Consider the following 24,972-nt stretch of genomic DNA (forward strand, 5'->3'; position numbering starts at 1 on the left):
CATGAAATGTTTGGCTGGATTCCATCACCTTGGGGGTTTTGGCGGTAGCAATGATGTCCCAGAGGAAAATTTGGGTATCATCTAAAGCACTCAATAGGTGGTCTTCCTTGATATTAATCCCAGACAAGCCATATCCTTTAGCCTTGTGCCCTTAAAGCTACAATTCTAGATTGCAACACCCTTCGTGGGGAGGCCTGGATGGGTGGTTATTGTAATCGAGGACATAAACATTCGTATTCATAGTATTTGTTGCAATGATTGTGGGTTTTTGAGGCACGTATCTCAAATGGTTCACTTCCTTCTAATGGTTTATCTGTTGAAGTAATTGAACCTATATCAAAAAATTAATTGCAAATCAGAATTGACCAAATTGCTACAACTTCATAGAAATGGGGTTAAAATGTTGGAAAACATTTAGATCTTTCCCATTGCACCTCCAAAGGATTCTGGTTTCATTTTATCCTAGGGTTGTTTGACATCACCATCACCATCTTCATCCTTAGTACCATCATGCAGCTAGACTTCAGTCAAAATTAGATAGTTAGGTTCATAATCTAAAGTATGGGTACCGAGAATAACCATTTGGGTGCTAGGATGATCAATGTCAACATCCTTGATAATGTCTTGTCACTGCTTCCAGCTGGGAGACAACCATTGAACATTTAAAGAAGGCCACTCAGAGCATGTGTGATGACCAAATTGTATAGGATTGGGGTGTTCCTTTTTCATATTTTGTATTCCTCATTCACCATTCTTTCCCCATCTCGTCCCTCGACTCCCCATGATATTCTTTCGTCATTGATATTCATAAACAGGGTGGAAGGTAGGGAGGCAAGCTCAAGACCTAGAGAGCTATCAACCGACAAAATCAACCACCTTCAAACCATGTGGTATTTACACAAAAATATCACGACAGAATGAAATCTCTGCTCACTACATATTGCATATATACCTATAGCCATTTCATCCTTTGTGCTCGGATTTAGCATGTATAGAATACAAACCACCCTTTCTTTAATGCACACTATTGTGCTTGTGTTAAGATCCCGTGAGAGAACATGGAGTTTCTCCTTCCCACGTAGATATTTCTCTGCAAAGGAAATGAACAACATGATTATCACGACGTCTCACCATGCAAGTACTAACTGCAACTTCCACTGCTATGTCATCCATTCTCATTGTCCTTTGCCATGCACATCATTGTACTAGTTTTTCCTTCAAATTCAAAACAAGAATGAATGACGAATGACGGCAAGGTGACATCCTGTGTTGGGTTATATAGCCTTCGTGCTATTAGAGCCAATGCATCATCCATTAAAAAGCGCTAAACCTATAGTTAGACATTACAACCTGAGAAAAAATTACACAAAAAACCCGGGAAAAAATTACACAAAAATTTATATGCGGCCAAAACTAATCGCATAACACGGATGCCCAATATCACTCTACTGCAATCTGATAGAAATATGGAATTAATAAACCTGAGTTAATAATACAATGCAAGGATAACACATAAAGCGAACAACGCGCTGTGGAAAATTATCTTGGTTATATCGTTGGCTAAATTGGTGATGTCAACTGACCCTACAATTAATACACCGTTGAGAAAGCTCTCACTATACTATGGTCTTTTCTCATATAATGCCCTACACAATAATTTTCAGCTATAATATTTGTAAGTGTACGTGTTTTTATTTAATATAGTTTAATGTACTCATTCGTGTATATATAGAATTTAAATTTATATGTGTTTAGTTATATACATATTATAAGAATTATTTTATGCAGTGTGTTTTTGTTTTTAGTGTGATTTTTTAGAAGTTTTTTGGTGGGTTTTTCCAGTCTAATTTTTCTAAAATCCGGTAGTAATTTATTGAAATCACAAGTTTGATGTGTAATTCCTGCACAATCAAAGTACTCTAGGGGTTTTTCAGGGTGCTCAATCCATATATAGAGCCAAAAAACCAATTTAAATATCACAAATCAAGATTTCACCTCAAATTTTTCCGTCGATTCCAACAATAGAAAGTCCAAAAAGTCACACTAAAGAGAACTCCTTTTAGTTATGTGTTTAGAATAAAATGATGAAAAAATGCGGTTCCCATGGAGATGGCTAATGTCAAATGCAGGATGTGAATGCTAGTTTTTGCTGAGAGTTTGGTAGTGAGGCAACCAGGTGGAACTAGTTTTGGCACATGGCACCTCACACTTCCTGTGAGGACGAAACATACTTTGCACTTTTACGAATTATTGTCTTATTTATTTTAGCCACCATTCTTACCATCACGCTATTGTCCATTGCTCTTGTATGAAATCTCCATGGACAGTATTTTCGATAATGTATTTTTTCTCTTGTTGTTCGACTTCTTCCCTTCCTAAGGGATATGTAATCACTTCTGAACTACACTCCTATAACCCCAGATATCTGTAGTCCCAGGCACCATTGTTGTTTTGGGTGAGAGGGTTGTTGTGAGACCTCTTGGAGACACATTTTACAAACCATTTGATGTTATGGGGGCAGAAGCATAGGGTGGCCTTGTTGTTGGAGGAGGAATTACATTCTATGTTGGTTTCATATTTGTGGACCGTTCTATGTATATTTTTCATGAATTTTATGTAGTGGTAGAAAAATTTAACAGGATTTTGCATTCTTAGAAGTACACATCACAATCAGAGATGTTGTGTCTATGAATAATTTAAAATATGCTTTTATATATGTTGGGTGGAGGGATGAAAAGTGCATATGAATCTCTATGCGGTACTTCATACTTTGATGTTAGAATTGTTACTTGGGTGTCGCTATAAGAAATTTGTTCATACGGGAGCTGGGTTGTGGTGATGCCCATAAGATGATCATGCTCGATTGAGTTGTTCTGTTTGTTTATCTAGGTTTTTTTAGGGCACTTGCATGATTTGATCACGGATCCTCTATGTTACTATACGAGATGTTCTTTGATCGATAATGGAATTCTAAGGTGGTGGCTCCATTTTCAGGCATCCAGTGACAATTTAGGATTTTCCCACTTTCAAGGAGAATTTTGGGGACAACCTCGCTTCTTCTAGACATTTCTATTTTTGGACATTATTCCTATTTTTTACCCCTTCTCGAGTGACGATGAAAGTAAATTTAGGAGTAGTCTACCTAGGTGGAGGAATGGCCCGGTTTCCATCATCGCCTAGAAAATCGTTCGGCTCCAGCCGCCGGCAATCCCTCCGCCCTCTGCCACCCTCCCCTAGCTCCACCACCCTCCCCTGGCAATCCTGACATTCCCTGACAGAAATTCCAATCGGAGCTGGAAATCCTGACATCCCCTGACAGATCAGATCCGAGCTGGAATTGTAGCCGTGGAGAGTTATCGCCATTTCCAATTCAAAATGAGGAATTGCGATCCCGCAGGCTGCTCACTCACCTTCCTCCTCGACTCGACGCATCTCGCTCTGCAATTCAATTCCTCCGCTCTGCAGCTCGCCACCCAGGGACAATTCGGTGACACCTCCGACTCTGTTAATGACTAATTGAGACATGCACCATTTCTGTCTTGTATCTGTAGCTGGCAATCATAAATCTCCGAGTTAGCGAAGATGCCGCAGAGGCATTCAAAGAGCAACAATGACTTAGTGTTCTTTACATATGACGAGAAGAGAAAGCTTGGGTATGGTACTCAAGAGGAAAGGCTCAGCAAGGACTCCATTAAGCCCTTTGATGCTTGCTCTTTGTGCCTGAAGCCATTGATAGACCCCCTCTGCTATCAGAAGGGCCACCTCTTCTACAAAGAATGCATTCTAGAATGCCTGTTAGTGCAAAAGAAAGACATCAAGAGGTAAGATTCGTTATCCTGAATAAACCCAGTTTTTAGTTTTGAATTTTTTGGAGTATTGGCTATTGTTTTCCCTTTATTGGGACAAATGGGTACCTACTACCAGTGTCCTATAGGATGCTATAAGGGTTTTCTCTTTGGGTGTTACTGGTCCTATGTCGGGAATTGTTCCTATATTAGGGTTCTTCATGGAATCCTCCAATTGGGTTTGTGAGCATTTTCTGTCCCATTTTTTTATGTTTTGTTTTGGGTAATGGATTCCTGTTAATAGGTTTCTTTGGGAACTATGCAAGATCAAGAAAGATCGGAGAGAACATATAATTTTTAGATGCGCTTCCCATAAAAACATGCATTGTAAATTAAATATAAATAATGTCTCTTCTTTTCCACAACTACTGGCAAGTGAATATATAGGTTGGTTAGGGAGACTATAGGACACCAATACAGAACAAGTAAAAAATAAATTCAAATGATGAGGCGCAATAAACCTTCCTTTTTGTAACTAAAGACCCTTTTGACTTGATAGGCATTAACCTCCTTACGAGATCCACATTACAATTAAGCTGTTTTTAAGCTATGAAGCCGTGACCGATGGCATCCATTTTATCAGAGTCACCTGGGACTTCCATCTGACATTTATCCACCAATGTTGCAGCATCAACACAACCCACAGCCTGAAACTATTTGTTCAACTGTATTGAGGATCAAGGCTACCAGATTTTAACCGTGTCATCATCACTGCAAGTACTTCAACTTGCTTCCAGACTGCAGCCTGTTGGACTGGTTACTAGACCTTCTTTGCCTGGGTAGATGATCTCCCTCCACCTACCAGAATAAAGCTCTTATGTCTGTCTAGGGTCTATGCTATTTTCTTTGAAGGAATCATATGGTTACATTTTGTATGAATGACATTGCCTTTTGATTTGTTGGGAATTTCATATCTGCATCAAATGGCCAACAGGATTATAATATTATTCCATTTATTTCTTGATGGCTCTTGTTAATATGGATTCAATGGAATTGGACATTTGTATGGCTTAGTTATCATAGTACCAAGGTTGATTACAATTGACATTACTCTGCTTTGATGGCTTTTGTTAATCTGGATTCAATGGAATTGGACATTTGTATGTCTCAGTTATCATAGTACCGAGGTTGATCACAATTGACATTAATTTGCTTTGAGCTTTGGATGCCACTGTGCATATTTTGAATATGGGGTCATATTATTCGTTGCATATAGTTTAAGCTAGAAGTTTGGATACTACATGGTAGAAACGAGTGTTGCTGGGATTGTATCCCTATTAATTATTAGTAGAATGACTAGTTTAGGTTACCGACACTTCAATGTTGAGAGTACGAAATATCTGATATATTTAGGTTTTTAATTTAAATTTTTTATGAGTGGGTATTGTAAGCTGCTAGTGTTATCGGTGTATGATTTGACAGGAACTTGCAAGCTATGAAGCACATCAAAAACAGGAGAAGGAGGAGGAAGAAGAGAAGCTATTGTTAAAGAGGCAACAGGAACTTGATGCATTTGATCAGCAAAACAATGGTGTTGTACCTCAATATAATGACAAAAATCACATTCGAGACAAAAATAGTTTTGATGGGGCCAATAGTGTTAAAGTGACTTCATTTGAAGCGGAGGCTCTTTGGACAATGAAAGCATTTTGGCTGCCATCAGCAACTCCCGAGGGTCAAGCAAAAGTTGAGGCACCTTCACTTGATACAATCTACGCAGAGGGTAAAGAGAAACTGAAGTTGAAGTTTCTATTTCCAGTTATTTTTACCAAGGATCCACATGATAAAAAATCTAAGGTTTTGGGGGCCAGTTCTATTTTCCCTAGTTGCAAAGATACACTAACAATGGCAATCAACACTTGTGGCCATATTTATTGCAAAAAGTGTGTAGAGAAATCTGTTAAATTAGATGGGGTTTGTTCTGTTTGCAATAGAAGCTGCAAAGAAAAGCATTTGATCACCTTGGAAAAAGGAGGTGCTGGATTTTATGGTCACAGGGACCACTTGGAGGCAACTGATTTCAAACATGTCGGAAGTGGTTTTGGCATGGGACTTATGAGGCCAACAGTTAAAACATGAACATCAAACTCATGTTGAACTACTATGTATAAATATGACTAAGTAGTCCTGGAATTTTAGTTTGTTGGATTTCATAAATTTGACCAAATAAAGCTTGATTTGCTTTTGTGTTCTAATTTTGAGGCTCTTATGCATCTAGAGTTTTAGGATGATGGTGCATCTCTTTTGAGGCATGTGATCGAAAAATCATGCAGGCATTTACTTTTTGCTCCATATTATCCTAAGCTTTCTTTAAGAGGGTTTGGAGGATTTAATTCTATTTTGTTTTGATATATATATTAGTTAGCCTTGTTCAGTTAGCATGGTTCTAGGAATATGATAAGCATGGTATTAGTATATATGTGGCATTTGTATGAGAATATGGTTGTCTCTGTGTTTGCATCTGTTGGATAGTATGTATGCTGTAATAATATCTTGGGTGCAGTTAATGGAATCAAATATTCTTGACTAGGGAACGAAATATGCTAAAACATCAGTTTTCAAGAGATCAGTCCTAGTGCTATATGTATAATTTAATTGCGATACAAAATATCCAATTTCTGATGCCATTGATCTTTGATTGGGCTTAATATGTAGTTTTCTCTTTTTCAGTATCTTGGCTTTTCTGCTTGGGGGCTACTGATATCCATGGGTTGACCAGCGATGAATTTGATAAAATAATTTCTGTGCAAAATTTTGTAATGCTCAGTTATTGAACTCAGGCCCAATCTCAATCATATCTCTCGCATGCTTTTCTATTGCTCAAGTCAATTCAACAAAAATCTTACCAAGAATGGACACTATGTTACTTTATGTGGATTTGATTTTTGTTGTATATTCATTATTGATCATTATGAAGGAAAACAGAAATGTTCTATTAAGCTATATCTTCGTTATAGAGAAAACTGGAAGTCTTCGAGGCTACAGATGGAAAAATCCCTCGTAATATTGGCGTGATACACATTAATCTTTATAACATATTTAACCAATTGAAAAGACCAATTTCTAGAGTTGTAGACATGTTATCAAGTTCAATGAAATCCATTCTTAAAAGCGTAAATTTTATATATCAGGACTTTGTATGTAGTAGTCCATGGAATAAAGCTAATTTCCAACACTCAAGTTGAATGAAATCCATTCTTAACAACGTAAATTTTATATATCAGGACTTCGTATGTAGTAGCACCCCCTTCTTTGATGCCTAAATGTGAAAGTTGAATGTTTCAATGGAAAAGGAAACATCAAAGAAAATAAAATATGAATGCACACCATGTAAAATACAACTCCCAAGAAGTAGCTTCTCCCAAAATATAGTATTTTTGTATTTTCCTTCTATTGTATTCATCTTAGAATCCACATGACCCAATTGTGCTGCAATTAGACCATAAAGTGTCCAACAAATGGAGTTGAACCAATAATACCATTTCCACCATACAAGAATTTTCCACCAAAGAACACAATGAACCCATAGAAGAGATTCCAAGAGGAGTACAAGAATTTTCCACCGAAGAACACAATGAACCCATAGAAGAGATTCCAAGAGGAATAAAAGGTTGATGAAATGATTGAAGCAATGTGGTAACCTAGAGTAATAAGAACTAACATCATCCCAAAGTAAGTGAAGTAGAGGAAAGTGAAAAATATGAATAAGAGGAACCATAAAATTTTGGCAAATTTCCACTCAAGAGAAATCATGGTGATGGAGCAAACTAAAACTAATTTGCATTAGTAAAAATGAGTAACAACTTACCACATCCAAGGCTTAACTCAATTCTTTTCAATGCGAATCATGTTTATTACCATACTTTTGGAGGTGTGCCTCAAATCCTTCTATATGCATGTTGAAATAGGGTATCAATGTCTTTTGCATGAGCCTCGATGAATATGTGCTGAATATGTAAAGAAAAGAAAGCATTTTGTGTTGTTGCTAAATTCTTGTTGCATTTGCTTTATGATACGAAAATAACCTGCTGCCAATTTTTTTTTACCTTGTGCTCAACTCTTGTTTTTGTTTGCTGCTTATATTCTTGCAAGGTAGCATCCTTGTGATATCATACTCATAGAAGAAAAAAAAATGTGCAGCAATCGATACAAATATGTAGACCACAAAATGATTATCTTTGATCTTTAGGATTGAACTCACTTTTGTTTTTATCTCTCTCTAGGATACTTCATTTCACTGAAATATTGTTGTGTAGACTCCAAAGCATTTTGAGGATCCCTTTTTGCTATTAAAATATTTGTGAGTTGAAATAATTGTACATGCCTTAACTAATTCCATCTTTTGCCTAGTTGAGGAATGAAAACAAAGAAACTTTCATTTACCTTTGTTGTCTTCAACATATAATTTGGAAATGTAAGATCAGAGTGTCATAATGATATGCATTGAGATATATTGCATAAGATATGTCACAGAAGTGATGGCCACCAACCATTGCCTTCATTCTTTCACAAGCACATATCATTAATTAGATTTTGCTCCAAACCCTTCAAATTCTGACTTGAACATAGTTCTTAAGTACATCATATTCAAATTTCTAAAAGATAGTAGATTAATATCAGATTTCAAGCTCAGGTAGTGTAAGACATTCATGATGACTTCTATGGATCAATGTCATGCCAAGTTTTTATACTCATGATATTTGTATGATGACTTTTGAATATATTGCACACTATTTCTTGATGATAAGGTTTATGGATAGGGCATGAATTTGGTATGAGGGATAGATCAATGAATGAAAATATGGTTCAATGGTTAATTCAATGACGAAAAAGGTTGATGAGGGCTAGGTCAATGACGGAGAATATGGATTGCATGAATGGTAATTGAAGTGGTTATTCATCATATTTTCCTAAATCTTTAATAAACTAAAAACCCTTATGCAAGTTTTTACCTCTAGTTTACCTTTTGAAGAACTTGAAATGGTGAAGTAGGGGTTGTAGATGTGGAACAAAATCATTTTAACAGATTGAGATGGCCAAGTTTCCAAGGCAAGTGTGTTTGCCAATTACTTTGTGATTGTTGTGCATAACCTTGAAATTGTGAAATAAGATCTTGCATCATACTAGGTTGATGAGTTTGCCATAGTCATCTTGGAGCTACATAATATGATTGTTCCGGTGTTTGATTTTCTCCTGCGTAAACTGCGTTTAACCTTGGTAATGATTGACAATCTTTAGTAGTACGTGATCCTGTACATATTTCACAAATTTTAATGTTATCAAGTGGACATTCATGAAAAGCACATTTCTTTCTACATTTAGAGAAAAATATACATGAAGCAACAATCTCAACTTTTTTCTTGCTTTGTATTCTTAGAATATCAATTCGTTCATTTAAATTACAAAAAATGTCTAGAAAATTGTTAAGTTTAGTTTGACTTACCAATTCTGATGTTGACTTACTTACTCTCTCCATAACTAGATCCCAAGGGGATCTTCCATTATTTTCTTTTCCTCTTGATATGTTCTTGCAAAATTCACAAATCTCTTGAAATAAAAATTGAGAGACATCTCCTTTTCCAACGAGGTATAGAAAATCAATCCATTCATCCTTTATAGCATTTAGTAGGAGAGTTTTTAATGTGTATGAACCTAAATTATGCAATTTAGATCCTTTGACATTATAAGTAAATCTCTCCGCTAAATCTTCTAGGCTTTCATCTTCTTTTTGGTTCATCTTAAAGACTTCATTTCCAAAGTCATGGTGTATACAATAATCTTTATATTTTTCAAAAAATACTCTTTTCATATCATCCCATGCCCTTATAGAATTTGTTCCTAAATTCATGAACCATCTAAGAGCTATATCCTTCAATTTTACTAGAAACAAATTCAATTTTTGAATGTGTAGTGAGTAGCCATAGGATTTACAAATTATTCAAATTCAAAAAGAAATATTTTAGGGTCTTATGATCTTATACATTTGACATTAGGAAGTACAGATGGAGGGATGTTCTTCATACGAGCATTGACATTAGTTTCTTGAATGATAAATCCAAAAGGATCTTCCTCATTGTCATCATCTCCATCCATTTCTTCAACCTCTTTTTTACCTCTTCTTCTACCTGCGAAAATAAGAATTCATGATGTGGATGTGTGGCTCTTACTGCACCATGTGATATAGTGGGGATGGCAGGTGGTTGAAGTTTTTTTTAAAGAAGAGAAAAAAAAAATTAATGAAAAGAAAAGACTTTTATATACACTTCCCTGACAATGACGCCAAAATCTTTGGTAATTTAATTGATTGTTAAATTACTTACACGACTTATCAACCAGAACTAATAAACTAATGAAATGTATGTGCACTATATGTGCTAGGAGTCGTCGTCACTCCTACAATTTCTAAGTTAATTTGAAATACCAAAATACACATGTTTGTCTAATAGTTATGATATTGGTTCTATTGCCTATTATTAAAAGAGGGATTACATTCTTCTTGAAATGAATAACATGCTTGTTTTAAGAATCCACACTTTACCTTTAAAGGAAATTAAAACTACACTTTTGATTCTGAATGAAATTACACACACTTGTCTGAATATTTAATCATATTCCTAGAACCATGCTAACTGAACAAGGCTGACTAATATATATATATATATATATATATATATATATATATATATATATATCAGAACAAAACATAATTAAATCCTCCAAACCCTCTTAAAGAAATCTTAGGATAATATGGAGCAAAAAGTAAATGCTTGCATGATTTTTCGATCACATGCCTGAAAAGAGATGCACCGTCATCCTAAAACTCCAGATGCATAAGAGCCTCAAAATTAGAACACAAAAGCAAATCAAGCTTTATTTGGTCAAATTTATGAAATCCAACAAACTAAAATTCCAAGACTACTTAATCATATTTGTACATAGTAGTTCAACATGAGTTTTACGTTCATGTTTTAACTGTTGGCCTCATAAGTCCCATTCGAGGACCACTTCCAACATGTTTAAAATTGGTTGCCTCCAAGTGGTCCCCGTGACCAGAAAATCGAGTATCTCCTTTTTCCAGGGTGATCAAATTCTTTTCTTTGCAGCTTCTATTGCAGACAGAACAAACCCCATCTAATTTAACAAATTTCTCTCCACACTTTTTGCAATAAATATGGCCACAAGTGCTGATTGCCATTAGTGTATGCATGTTTGTTAGTGTATCTTAACAAATAGGGCAAATAGAATTGGCCCCCAAAACCTCAAATTTTTTATCATGTGGATCCTTGGTAAAAATAAATGGAAAAAGAGACTTCAACTTCAGTTTCTCTTTACCCTCTGGGCAGATTGTATCAAGTGAAGGTTCCTCAACTTTTCCTTGAGCCTCAGGAGTTATTGATGGCTGCCAAAATGCTTTCATTGTCCGAAGAGCCTCCGCTTCAAATGAAGTCACTTTAACACTATTGGCCCCATGAAAGCTATTTTTGTCTCGAATGTGATTTTTGTCATTATATTGAGGTACAACACCATTCTTTGCTGATCAAATGCATCAAGTTCTTGTTGCCTCTTTAACAACAACTTCTCTTCTTCCTCCTCCTTCTCCTGTTTTTGATGTGCTTCATAGCTTGCAAGTTTCCTATCAAATCATAAGCCGAGAACACTAGCAACTTACAATACCCACTCATAAAAAATTTAAATTAAAAACCTAAATATATAAGATATTTTGTACTCTCAACATTGAAGTGCCGGCAACCTAAACTAGTCATTCTACTAATAATGAATAGGAATACAATCCCAGCAACACTCGTTTCTACCATGTAGTATCCAAACTTCTAGCTTAAACTATATGCAACGAATAATATGACCCCATAGTCAAAATATGCACAGTCGCATCCAAAGCTCAAAGCAGATTAATGTCAATTGTGATCAACCTCAGTACTATGATAACTGAGCTATACAAATGTCCAATTCCATTGAATCCAGATTAATAAGAGCCATCAAAGCAGAGTAATGTCAATTGTAATCAACCTTGGTACTATGATAACTAAGCCATACAAATGTCTAATTCCATTGACTCCAGATTAACAAGAGCCATCAAGAAATAACTGGAATAATATTATAATCCTGTTGGCCATCTGATGTAGACCTGAAATTCCCAACAAATCAAAAGGCAGTGCCATTCATACAAAATGTAACCATATAATTCCTTCAAAGAAAATAACATAGACCCTGGACAGACATAAGAGCTTTATTCTGGCAGGTGGAGGGAGATCATCTACACAGGCAAAGAAGGTCTAGTAACCAGTCCAACAGGCTGCAATCTGGAAGCAAGTTGAAGCACTTGCAGTGATGATGGGACGGTTAAAATATGGTAGCCTTGACCCTCAATACAGTTCACCAAATAGTTTCAGGTTGTGGGTTGTGTTGATGTTGCAACATTGGTGGATAAATGTTAGATGGAAGTCCTAGGTGACTCTGATAAAACAGATGCCATCGGTCACAACTTCACAGCTTAAAAACAACCTGATTGTAATGCGGACCTTGTAAGGAGGTTAATGCCTATCAAGTCAAAAGGGTATTTAGTTACAAAAAGGAAGGCTTATCACGCCTCATCATTTGACTTTAGTTTTTACTTGTTCTGTATTGCTGTCCTATAGTTTCCCTAACCAACCTATATATTCACTTGCCAGTAGTTGTGGAAAAGAAGAGACATTACTTATATTTAATTTACAGTGCATGTTTTTATGGGCAGCCATCTAAAAATTATATGTTCTCTCCAATATTTCTCGATCTTGCTTAGTTCCCCAAGAAACCTAATAACATGAATCCATTACCTGAAACAAAACATAAAAAATGGGATAGAAAATGCTCACAAACCCAATTGGAAGATTCCATGAAAACCCCTAATACAGGAACAATTCCTGACAGAGGACCAGTAACACCCAAAGAGAAAACCCTTATAGCATCCTATAAGACACTGGTAAGAGGAACCTATTTTCCCAAATCAAGGGAAAACAAGACCCAAAACTCCAAAAAATTCAAAACTAAAAACTAGGTTTATTCAGGATAATGAATCTTACCTCTTTATGTCTTTCTTTTGCACTAACAGGCATTCTAGAATGCATTCTTTGCAGAAGAGGTGGCCCTTCGGATAGCAGATGAGGTCTATCAATGGCTTCAAGCACAGAGAGCAAACATTAAAGGGCTTAATGGAGTCCTTGCCGAGCCTTTCCTTTTGAGTACCATACCCAAGCTTTCTCTTCTCATCGTATGTAAAGAACGCCAAGTCATGGTTGTTCTTTGAATGCCTCTGCGACATCTTTGCTAACTCAGGGATTTATGATTGTCGGAGACAGATACAGGACAAAAATGGTGCATGTCTCAATCAGTTGTTCACAGAGTCAGAGGTGTCATTGAATTGTCCCTGGGTGGCACACTGCAGAGCGAAGGAATTGAATTTCAGAGTGGGAGGTGCTGAGTCGAGGAGGAAGGTGAGTGAGTAGCCCGCTGGATCACAATTCCTCATTTCGAATTGGAAATGGCGATAACTCTCTGCGGCTTCAATTCCAGCTCTGATCCGATCTGTCAGGGGATGTCTGGATTTCCAGCTCTAATCGGATTTTCTGTCGGGGAATGTTAGGATTGCCAGGGGAGGGTGGCGGAGAAGGAGGGTGGTGGAGCTAGGGGAGGGTGGCGGAGGGTGGAGGGATTGCCAGCGGTTGGAGCCAAACGATTTTTCGAATGGCGACGGAAACCGGGACATTCCTCCATCTAGGTAGACTACTCCATAAATTTATGTGTCAGATATATTATTCTGATTTATTTTTAGATCACTGATATGGATCCTCTGGGGGTGAGATCCTAGAGCAACTTTTTAACGTCCCTGTGCCATCTTTCTTTCTAGGTTTTTCTTCAAATTAAATTTTTCTCTGGCATGGGTTTCTTGATTGTGGCTCGTTGACCTCGCATGATCCCAAGATATTTTCTTGCTCTTGTTGTATCTCCCTTGGAAAATTCTCGTTGGGGTGCTCATTATACATTTAATTATCCTTTGGTGGAGTTAGTAATTTGGTGGGGTGTGGATTTACTAAAAATAATTTTTTTTTTTTTTTCCACATGGATTGATGTTTGGATTTTCTTCACTCTAATGTGGAGGCTCATGAGGCTTTCATACAAGCCACGATAGAGGCAAATCTAGCAAGGAATACACGTCACCACTCAAAGAATGCGTCAGATGTGGGGTATTTTCATGGACAGTAGGTAGGCAATAATTTTAATCAAGTGACACATAATCCTGACAACATATCGGGTCCTTATTGTGTTGGTTCTAGTCATAGGAGGGTTTGAAGGGAGGAAAGTAAAGTAATTCCACCAAACCCTAAGACAAAATTGCTTATTTTTTGATATGACGTACTATGGGACAGGGTCACCAGTCTACAAAAATGCGCCCTTGTGGGGAAATGGATATTCTTTGAGCCTTCAGAGCATGATATGCAAAGTTGGGTTAAGAAATGTTGGGATTCGTTGCTCGGTTACACCCCAAAGGTCATTATCTTATTGAATGCTTGGTTTAGTATACATTTCTTACACATCGATGATACTGAGAAAATTTTGAATATCCCCTGGGTGAGGGGAAGAATTTTCTTGCAACTACATAAGTGGTACATCGGTTTCAACCCCTTGCTCAATACGCCTAAAAACGACATTGTGTGGGTTAAATTGTTTACTCTTTCGTTGGAATTTTGGACGAAACATGCTTTGAAAGAGATTGGGAATTCCATTGGTCAGTTCATATATTTAGATCCAAAGTTTATGGGTGCTCATGATAAAAGGGTGGCCTGGATTTTCGTAAAGGTTCGATTCTCTAGAGGTCTTCTAGAAGATTTGGATTTGGCTTAGGGTCCGCTATAGATTCGACAACGACAAGACTATTGGGGCATCCCCTTCAGATGCCTTTTTTCTATTAGGTCAGTTATTTGATGAATAGATGCCCTTGTAGGAGAAGATCTTATCATAACACTTCTGTGGGATGCTTTTCTCGCTCTAATATGTGTTGACATCGCCATGATTCCGGTATCAACAATACAAACAAAGGTACCTTCTCTTCATAGTTTGATTCTTCTCGGATTTTAGTTTCACCCTCTTCACTGAACATCACTTCTCCATCTCCTCTTCCTGTGGGAGTGGATGATGCACTAGATTTTGGAGACTCCCTCACTCATACATCTTTAGCAAGCATTTCATCTCGCCCTATAACCTCACATCGTGATGCCCCCTCTTATAATGTGATTCCTCTTTCTGTGGATGAACCCCTCCAAATTCCTCCACATCGAGGAGTCCCCATATTATCAACCCTGCTCTCCCTCTTGCTCCTCTGATCTCATCATCTATGCCTTGATTAGAATCTTCCCTCTCCCTCCTCCCTTTATGCCCCGATGACCCGAACTTGATATCTTCTCCATATAATTCGATCGAGAGTGACATTGATTTCCTTCTCCTCAATATTGATATAGACCTGAAATCTATGACCATTCATATGTTAGATGCCCCTATAACATCTCCATAAATCAACCTGGGATCTGCGATTAATATCGCGATTTGTAAGACCCAGAAAAAGGGTAGTAGGGACTTTCGTGATTGCCTCACTTCTCAATCTGCTCTATTCAAAGACTTCACTGGATTACTTGATGTCTCATTCATTTCCTCTACTAACTCACGAGCACTTAGAGCTTTGAAGACTGCTCAATGAAATCCATGATGAATATCCTATCTATGAATATTCAGGGTTTGGGGAACCACTCCAAACAATTGGGCCTTAAACATGTGATTCGAGACTCTCGACCTTTTATTGTTCTCATTCAGGAAACTCTTATCGATTCACATCAGGCCATTTCTTATTTTAGAACATTTTTCCCTTCATGGAACATAGTTGGGGTTAGTTCCATGGGCACTTTGAGTGGTCTTATATAACAATGTGGGATCCTAGCCAAGAAGATTTTCATGCTTTCAGTCTTTTTACAAGCATTTTATTATCTAGACATATCAAAGGTATTCCTATCCATATACATCTACTTAATATATATGCTCCATGTCGAAATGGAATGACTTTTTGGGACCGGGTTCAACAATGCAATCTTCTAAATATTAGTGGGCTTATCTTGGCGGGCGATTTGAATGAAACTCTCATGGCACAGGAGTCTTGAGGGACACATTGTAGGTCAAATTCACTTGCAAATCATCCATATAATCTCTTTGTAGGTAATCATTTGGTGGATATTTTCCCTTGCCCACTCTCCCCTACATGGAATAATCAGTGGGTGGGAGAAGAATATGTGGGGAAATGATTGGATAGATTTCTAGTACAAGAAGATTTGGTAGAGAGTCTCAAAAATTTTAAGTCTAGGGTATACAGGACATGCATTTATGATCACACACCCATTATTCTAATGTGGAAGATGGAGAATGTTCAAAAGGGGATCGCCTTCAAATTTAACAAAGTATGGCTAGAAGATTTAGACTATAATGATCTCATAAAATCCTCTTGGTTTGAGATGATTGGCCTGAGAGATATTATGTGATGTGGTCCCTTATGAAAAAGCTCAATATTATAAAAAAAAGAACTCGGACATTAGAGATAATAAGAACTAACAACTGATACTTGAACTATAGAGGATCACTTATGACATTTATAGTTTTGGAATGGAAATAGAACTAAAAAATTTGACTGGGGAGGATCTGGATCACCTAAAGTTGCTAGAAAATATGAAGAATGAGATCCTTAATATTTAGGAAGTAACTTGGAGGCTCAAGAGTAGAGAGATATGGTTACGTGTGGGAGACTGGAACACTAAGTTCTTTCACAGGTATGCTAATCACAGGAAACATATTAATTCTATTTGGAAGATTGAATCCTTGGATGGGAAAACAAAACACACTATTCCTGAGATACAAGATGAGGTTGTCAAATTTTCCGAATAGTTTTATAAGGCCAGGGTGAATGTCAATTTCAGAGATCAGATTTGGGCATTGGACCAGTATCCAAGAATGTTTGAAGATAATGAAAATGATGACCTATATAGACCAGTTACCCTGGAGGAAATATCTCTCGTTCTTAGGTCCTTTGCCAAAGACAAAATCCCGGGACCAGATGGATGGACTATGGAGTTTTTCATATATTTCTTCAAGTTGATGGGAAAAATATTTCGGATATGGTGGAAGAGACTAAGACTCAAGGTATGACTACTGGCGCCATTAATTCAACTTTCTTAGCTCTAATTCTGAATTCCTCCTCCCAAAAAATTTCTACGATTACAGAGCAATCTCACTATGCAACATATTATACAACCTTATTTCTAAACTGATTGCTAGATGCATCAATAAGGTATTATCTTTACACATCTCCAGAGAAATTTTTTTATTTTTAAGTAATCCCTAGATTCAAGATCCTATAGAAACAACTCAAGAATGTATTCATTCTATCCATTCATGTAAGAAGGAGGTGGTGGTGATGAAAATTGACTCACACGAGGCATACAATTGTGTGGATTGGTCATATATTAATCTCATTCTCTATAAGATTAGTCTTTGATCTCATAATGTGGAGTGGATCATGACTTGTATTACTTCAATATGTTTTGTTGTACTGATCAATGGTCTTTTGTCAACCTTTTTTTGCGCTGGACAAGGACTGCGACAGGGGTCCTCTCTTTCCCCTTTGATATTTATTCTTGTCATGGATTGTCTTAGTTTAAAAATTAAGGAGGTACAGTCTCGTGGTTTATTTCAAGGTTTACATATATCTAGACAAGTCAACATTACACACTTGTTTCTTATAGATGATATGCTAACCTTTTGTATTATATCAAGATCTCAGTGGTATGCACTGCACTATATATTTCTGAGATATCGTTCACCCTCCAGGATACAATCAAATGGAAACAAGTCAATACTATATTTCTCTTCTGGTGACAAATTGGAAATTAACTATATTTCAGGTATATTCGGAGTACAGACAACCCTTATGGAGGATGGACTCACCTACTTGTGTTATAATCTCAAGCCCAATTACTACAGAATCAAGGATTGGCTATGGATGGTTGATAAATATAAGAGGAAATTAAACAATTGGACACACAGAGATCTCACTTTAGGGGGAAGTTACATTCTTGTCCAGGCTATTTTGGAGAAGATAACTATATTTTGGGCACACCTATTCATGGTCCCTAATGCCATTGCCTCGAATCTATTATCTATAATAACCAACTTTCTCTTGATCGGGGTAGGGACATCTTCTAAATATCATCTTTACAGGTGGGTCGATCTGGAAATTCAAAGGAATTCATTGGCTAGGGGTTTCTGGAACACAATACTTTCGAATATCCATTGTTGTTTAAATCTTTCTAGAGGGTCATGAATGGACAAGGTGTTTGACGTGACATCATCTGCGTAAAATACTTGAGATATTCAGACATTGAGAATTTGTATAGAAATAATAATCCCATAAAAACTAAGGGGTCTTTAATATCGAGTAGATTCATTAAAATACTACACTGGTGGTGCATGAGGATGGCGTGGGACTTTGGCAATAGCAGGAAAATTCTTATTGGGACTAATTACATCAAAGGTATGAGCAGTGAAAGGAATATACAAGGGGATGTTTTGGACAACATTCATAGAAAAGGATATATCTTTCTATACCAAGAAATAAAGAGATGGCATGAGCATTACCCTATATGGAAAGAGGCAACTGATATGGGATTGGAGGGACAAATCACACTTGAATGGAAAGACTATATTACTAGCCTTAGTCAGACATGCCTACATCTAAGTGAACGAGGAGACAACATCTCATGGAATGGGAGATTACATAAACAAGATCCTATTGTGGCTAAATCATACATTTACTACATAAGGCAGAGACTAGATTTGTAGCATAGATCATGGTTCTACAAGATCTGGAAGTGGAATATCCATTTAAAATTAATCCTATTTTCCTGGCTTGTATGGAAGAATAAAATTCTTACTTGGGAAAACCTCTTTAAGAGAGGATTCTTAGGTCTCGGTTATTATATATTCTGTAAGAACTCCATGCAAAAAATAGACCATATATTTTTCACTTGTCGAACTACTCGTCTGGTTTGGAGGCACATTTCACATTTACTACACATATGAATTAACTGGGCATCTAATTTAGAACATAGTATAAACTTATGGTCTGATGGTACTGAAAAATACAAGGAGATGGTCGCTTACATAGCTTAGGAGATATTGTATGCTCGTAATCACTATTTTTTTATGGTCAACCATTAGACACTTCTTGGAATTGCTACTGGTCTTTATCATGGGTTGAAACCCTCTCTCCTATGACAGTCATTCCTAAAAGTGCATCCAAGTGTATGGTTCTACCGACAGTAAGTCTTCATGTTGGATGTTTTTATAGTGCAATGTACTTGGGCATTTGCGGGTGTGGAGCAGTTCTTAAATTAAATGGAAACTCAGAGTACAATTTTTCTTGGAATGGATGACCTGGAGCAAATACTAAAGTATAAATTATTGCTTTATGGGGATTACTTTGGTTCATGAAAGAGAAGCAGATACATAGCCTCAACATATATGGAGACTCTAGATCTTTGATAGAAGGAATACAAGGACACACTGATTTTGACTAGCCTAATTTAGCTGGATGGATCAATAGGATTTAACACTTACTAGGCTCCCTCACAAACTTCACAATAAATCATATATATAAGAAAGCTAATATGGAGGCTGACGGATTTTCTAAACAAGGTCTTGTTGGGCAATATGGAGTCATGAAATTCAAATACATAGAAATGATTTGCTTTCCATAACATCTTATACACTTGTTTTCTATTTTTTTATTTATATATGATGATCATATATATATGCTAGTGAGGACATATTCGAAACTATTTTTTGTTAATGGTTTTTTGCATGCAATTGTACAAGACTGAAAGAATTTCAAGAGTATGTTTGGGATAATACTTACATGTTGATAGGTAGACTATAATGGAATACAATTTCTGAATATTTCATATGCAAAAGATGAACCATATCCTTGATAAATTTACTGATCTTTATCTCATTAATATTAAAGCCAACGTTATTTTCTTTTGAAAAAAAAGTTAAAATATGAGCAAAATTAGAATAAAGCTATGAAAGAAATACGGGAAATGATAAAGTTAACAATACCACATTAATAAATGAGTATTATCCTTTAAATGCCAAATTCGAATGGACAAATAATTTATATTATTGGAAAAACTATCTTAAACATAATAGTTACATTAATAACTATTTTTTTTTCAAGTTTTTATAAGGCAATATTTTTATTTTATTGCCAATGTTTTGTTGAACATGGAAGAATTTAAATTAAAATGAGCCAGAATTTGAATTAACATCATTAGTACCTTACATAAACCAGGAAATACAAATGATAAGATAAATAGTGTTACATAAGTCTAAAATAAAGAAAATATATGACGACACTATATGTGCATAGATGCAACGTATAAACATTGAAACTACATCTAACTATACCAAATATTAATTAATACTAATTCCGAGCGAAGATATTATTATTACATTAGAACGTTTTATAACATCAGTACCATACCAAAAAACCTTAACCAACCAATACACTGTCAAACAACAAGTGCATTATTATGAAATCGATAATAGTTTTTCGAAATTGGACGCACCGTGATGTTCTTACAAAACCCATGTTATTATTATTCAATGATAATTGCCAAATGTGAAATTAATTTTTTTAGTGGGTCACATGTATGTAATAAGAGATCAAAATTTAATAGATACTTAAATTTCTGCGAAAAGAAAATCTCGTTTTGAAAGGTGAAGAAACTATAATCAAAAGAAAATCTCATTTTGAAAGGTAAAGAAACTAAAATCATATTGATATAAAAGAAAAGAGAAGCAAAAACAAATTAAGGTTCTTAAGATTTTAGTTACCTTTAAAACTATGTCTTTAAGATCTATGTTACATTTTAAACCATTATTTGAAAATTCATTTTAAATACTTGTATTAAAATTTGTAAGATTTTAGTTACATATAAAACTATGTCTTAAGATTTATGTTACATTTTAAACCATCTTTTTTAAATGCATTTTAAATATTTAATAAAATTTTAAAATTAATTGAAAGAAAATTTAACATAAAGAACTGAAGTTATTGAGATGAAATTTCTGGTTTATTTGCATACCTCTTTTCTTTACTTCTTCAACATTTGGCAAAACAATGAAATAGAATTGGAGTTTTGTTGTAACTCAATATTACAAAATGAAATGGATATGGATGGGTTTTCACTTTACTCAACTATTTTCGACCAACGAAAATGATATTACATTTGATTGTGGATATGTATTTAGAAAAAATAAAAGAAAACATAATCAAATTTTATCTTTTTAACGAACGAAAATGAAATTACATTTGATTGTGGAGACATTTAAAAAAAAATAAAGGAAAAGATAATCAAATTTTGTCTTTTTGAGTTGAATTTTTATTTAGAATAATTTGAATTTTTTTCATAAATGAATTGTTTTGTTGCATAATTATGGAGTGCAATCTTTTACTTTTTGTTCTTACATTTTCTTTATGTCATAAGGTTTTTGGACATATCTTAACCTAGTGGTTCAAATTTGAGCCTTCCAATGACAAACTCATTTTCCTAGCATGTCAAAGTGCAATAAAGGAGAAAAAGAAACTTTATATGCTCAACTCAATTCATACACAGTAAAATAGACATCATAGACTTCTAACTATTCTAACAACTAATTTTTAATTTGAGCACGTCAATCTCACCCACATATTGGTTGATGTTTATTTTTTAATACACTTAAAGGTACTTAATTTTTTATGCCTTCTCCTCATTCTAATATTGATCTTTTTATTTTGGGCTTCTTTTCATGTTCAAGATTTTCATTTGTATAACTCAATTCTAGACATCTAAGTTTTTAGATTTAATAGCCTAGACTCATTCTCCATATTCTTTATTATTTTTATTCATTAGTTCTAAGAACTCTTCATCTTCATCCAACTTATTTAGTGTTGTAATCATCTAACTCAAAATGATCCCTTCTAGCCATAGAGAAATTGGTTTGATACTAATATGATTCATAATTTGTATAGATATCCTAGTCTAAACAACTAAACAACTTGTCACAATAAATCTTTAAGTAAAATTTATTCTTTCTTAATCAAAATTAGTAGTTGTGTTCTTTACTATTTAATGGTGAAAATCTAATAAGATGAATTTAAAATGCCCAACTAACCAAAATAATTGATACATAGGTTTACCTAGGATATAAAACTCACTTTGGAAGATCTCCAACATTTGAATAGTTTTGAATGTACTTTTTTTATTGTTTTAGTCCTATTGCTAAACAAATTCTTCTAATATTTCATCAAAATAAGAATGGTTATCATAGTTTGAGCTAGCTTCAATTCCCTTTGGGATTTTTGTTTCTTCACTAAAACTATCTGGAAGAAATCATTCAAAACATATCTTAAAACATATTGAAACTTCTTGAAGAAAACTCTAGGTTTGAATAGGCTATCCTCACTCACTGAACAAGAAACTACAACCAAGGGGAAATGCCCCATTTTATTTATAATGAAGAGGAATTTATAAGTTAAGCTATTTCTTTCTAAATTCCTTTTGAGACCCTTCAAATGAAAAACTACTTTTCTCTTTACATTGCCAAATATTTCATTTACCCAAAATGGTGTTTGTTTTTCTTTCTCTGTAAAGTGCAATTAATTTCATCTCTATTAGTGAGATCATTTTCATCTCCACAAGTGTGATCATTGTTTGTGTCTATGAGTGTGATGACCTTCATCTTTGCAAGCACAATGAATTCAGAATCACACTTAACCTTTGTCTTCATGAATTCAATTTCCTTTGTCTCTACAAATATGATTCAACTCCATTTATCTGCATTGTTTTGAGTTCATTCCCTCTAATGGTTTTGATTTCTCATTCCCTTTAAAGATTGCAATCAAGTTGTTAAACACTTAAATTTTCCTTTCAAAATAGGAGGTAATAACCCATTCAATAAATCATACCTAATTTCCTTACCGTTCCTTTTTCGCAATCCCTTTTGAATAAAAAACTCAAATGTGGACCTAAAATATAATCCATGCAAGCATAATTATAGAGTGAAAGTTCAAGTCCATTGCTAGGAAGATGGAAACATAGAATACCATTACAACAAAAGTATGGGAAACAACTCATAGAGCTACCAATGAAAAACCACCAACATGAAAAGCAACCAATGAACAAGAACCCCAAATCCCTCTATCCACCCCAAATCCTTCTACCCGCAAATGTAATTGAAAATGCAACCAAAAGGAATAATAATACAACCACCCATGTCTATGAACCAAACAACAGATATAGCCAAAACCTATAATGGATTCCCATGTCACCCATGTAATTTTCATGAGCACAATTGTACACATGGCTCTTTAGAGAGGACATAGCACAAGAAAATCCCACACAAAACAGACACTTTCCATTCCAATGACTCTCCCTGGATGTACTCTAAAAGATGCATATATACTTGTCCATATAAAAATAAGAAATCTAAATTCTAACACCAAATCTCTCTCTAGGAAAAATAAATACTTTTATCTTACTAACTAGCACCATAAACGCATGTTAAACACACGTTAAAACATAAATTATCCAAAAAACATATAACAATCAAGTACCATGCCTTTTAGTTATTTTTCTTGTGCCCTCTCTCTATCATGAATTAAACTCTTCCTTCATATAAATTAAATAGTTAATAAATGTATATAGATATAATCTATGTTAAAATTAAAAATATCATAAAAATTATTATTATTATTATTATTATTATTATTATTATTATAATATTATAAAAACAAATATATATTTCAAAAAAATATAATGTAAGATTCTTAATCATAAAAATTCACTTACTAATTACCATAAAGATTTTTAATGTGTAAATAAACTTTGTTATAATATTATGAGTTAATACCATAACTTATTAAAACAACATATCCATAAAATTTTAACTCATTTAGTATAGTATTTTTTTTTCTCTTAAAAAAAAAGAAACGAAGAAATTACCAATAATTTTATCGTGGCCTTGTGTTAAAAGAGCAATAATTTTATCGTGGCCTTGTGTTAAAAAAGGAAGGAATTTGGTGCTTTTAGCACCACAGCTGCGAAAGCCGACACCAACGCTGAAGTCCACTTGGAGTGCAGGGGCTAAAATTTGAAATGGGCCGACCTGCATGCATTCCCTTCGGTGCTATAAGTAATCGATCGACCCTCCCCTACAAATGTGATCACTACAAGCATACAACTGACCCTCCCCTACAAATGTGATCACTACAAGCATACAACTGAGATCATTCTTAAGCTTCGGCCACCAAAACCCAGAAATTAATTCGGGCGTTTACTTCGCTGAGTCTCTCTTTGACCCTATTTCGTGCTGCTTGTATTATTGCATTGCGTTGCAACGGTTCTTTCAGAGCGTTTCGGAGATTCACAAAAGAGTGGAATGGAGAGCACATACTTAAGCGCAAGAATCCCACCTACTGAACCTGAGAGGGCGAGTTACTTGCAGAGATCTGCGCTGGCCAAACGACCTCGCAGTGAATATGAATATGATGACCACGACCTACTTGGGAGGCCCGATCATCATGATCGTGTGTTGTTTGATACTCGTCGCTGGGAAGACCCCCGACTTGGGGTTCGATCATTTAGAGAAAGTAGAGAACAATATGTTCCTCTTGCACCTTATAATTATGATGATTATCGTAGTGAGTTGCCAATTCGTGGTTCAGATAATGTTGACGTAGCAGCAGATGCACCTAACACACTCTTTGTTGAGGGACTTCCAAGTGACTGCAGTCGCAGAGAAGCGGCTCACATATTTCGCCATTTTCAGGGTTTCAAAGAAATGAGGATTGTCAATAAGTCCAAGGAACGTGCAAATCAAGCTGAAGGAGAACCCAACGTTAATGTTGTTCTGTGTTTTGTGGATTTTAAAAACCCTAAATTTGCTGCAGCTGCTATGGAAGTATTAGAAGGGTACAGGTTTGACAGGAATGATAGAG

The 24,972-nt window shown here is 35.4% G+C and overlaps 1 protein-coding gene and 1 pseudogene across 1 annotated transcript; one reads left to right on the forward strand and one right to left on the reverse strand.

The window, feature by feature from the left end:
* Positions 1 to 3,582: 3,582 nt before the first annotated feature.
* LOC149247096 (E3 ubiquitin-protein ligase CSU1-like) lies at positions 3,583 to 5,924 on the forward strand. Its single transcript, XM_089455823.1, has 3 exons — positions 3,583 to 3,821; position 3,946; positions 5,268 to 5,924. Exons 1-3 carry the CDS (start codon positions 3,583 to 3,585, stop codon positions 5,922 to 5,924), a joined length of 897 nt encoding a protein of 298 aa, XP_089311949.1.
* Positions 5,925 to 10,806: 4,882 nt separating this feature from the next.
* Positions 10,807 to 13,161, reverse strand: LOC149247097 (E3 ubiquitin-protein ligase CSU1-like; annotated as a pseudogene).
* Between the last annotated feature and the right edge of the window lie 11,811 nt (positions 13,162 to 24,972).

The sequence above is a fragment of the Pinus tabuliformis genome, chromosome 7 (genome assembly GCF_031772625.1).
Source record: "Pinus tabuliformis cultivar Carrire ecotype Pingquan chromosome 7, CPIR1, whole genome shotgun sequence".
In the NCBI taxonomy this organism is placed as follows: domain Eukaryota; kingdom Viridiplantae; phylum Streptophyta; class Pinopsida; order Pinales; family Pinaceae; genus Pinus; species Pinus tabuliformis.

Coding starts and splice junctions, on each gene's coding strand:
- LOC149247096 (XM_089455823.1), top strand. CDS start 3,583: ATGCCGCAGAGGCATTCAAAGAGCAACAATGACTTAGTGTTCTTTACA.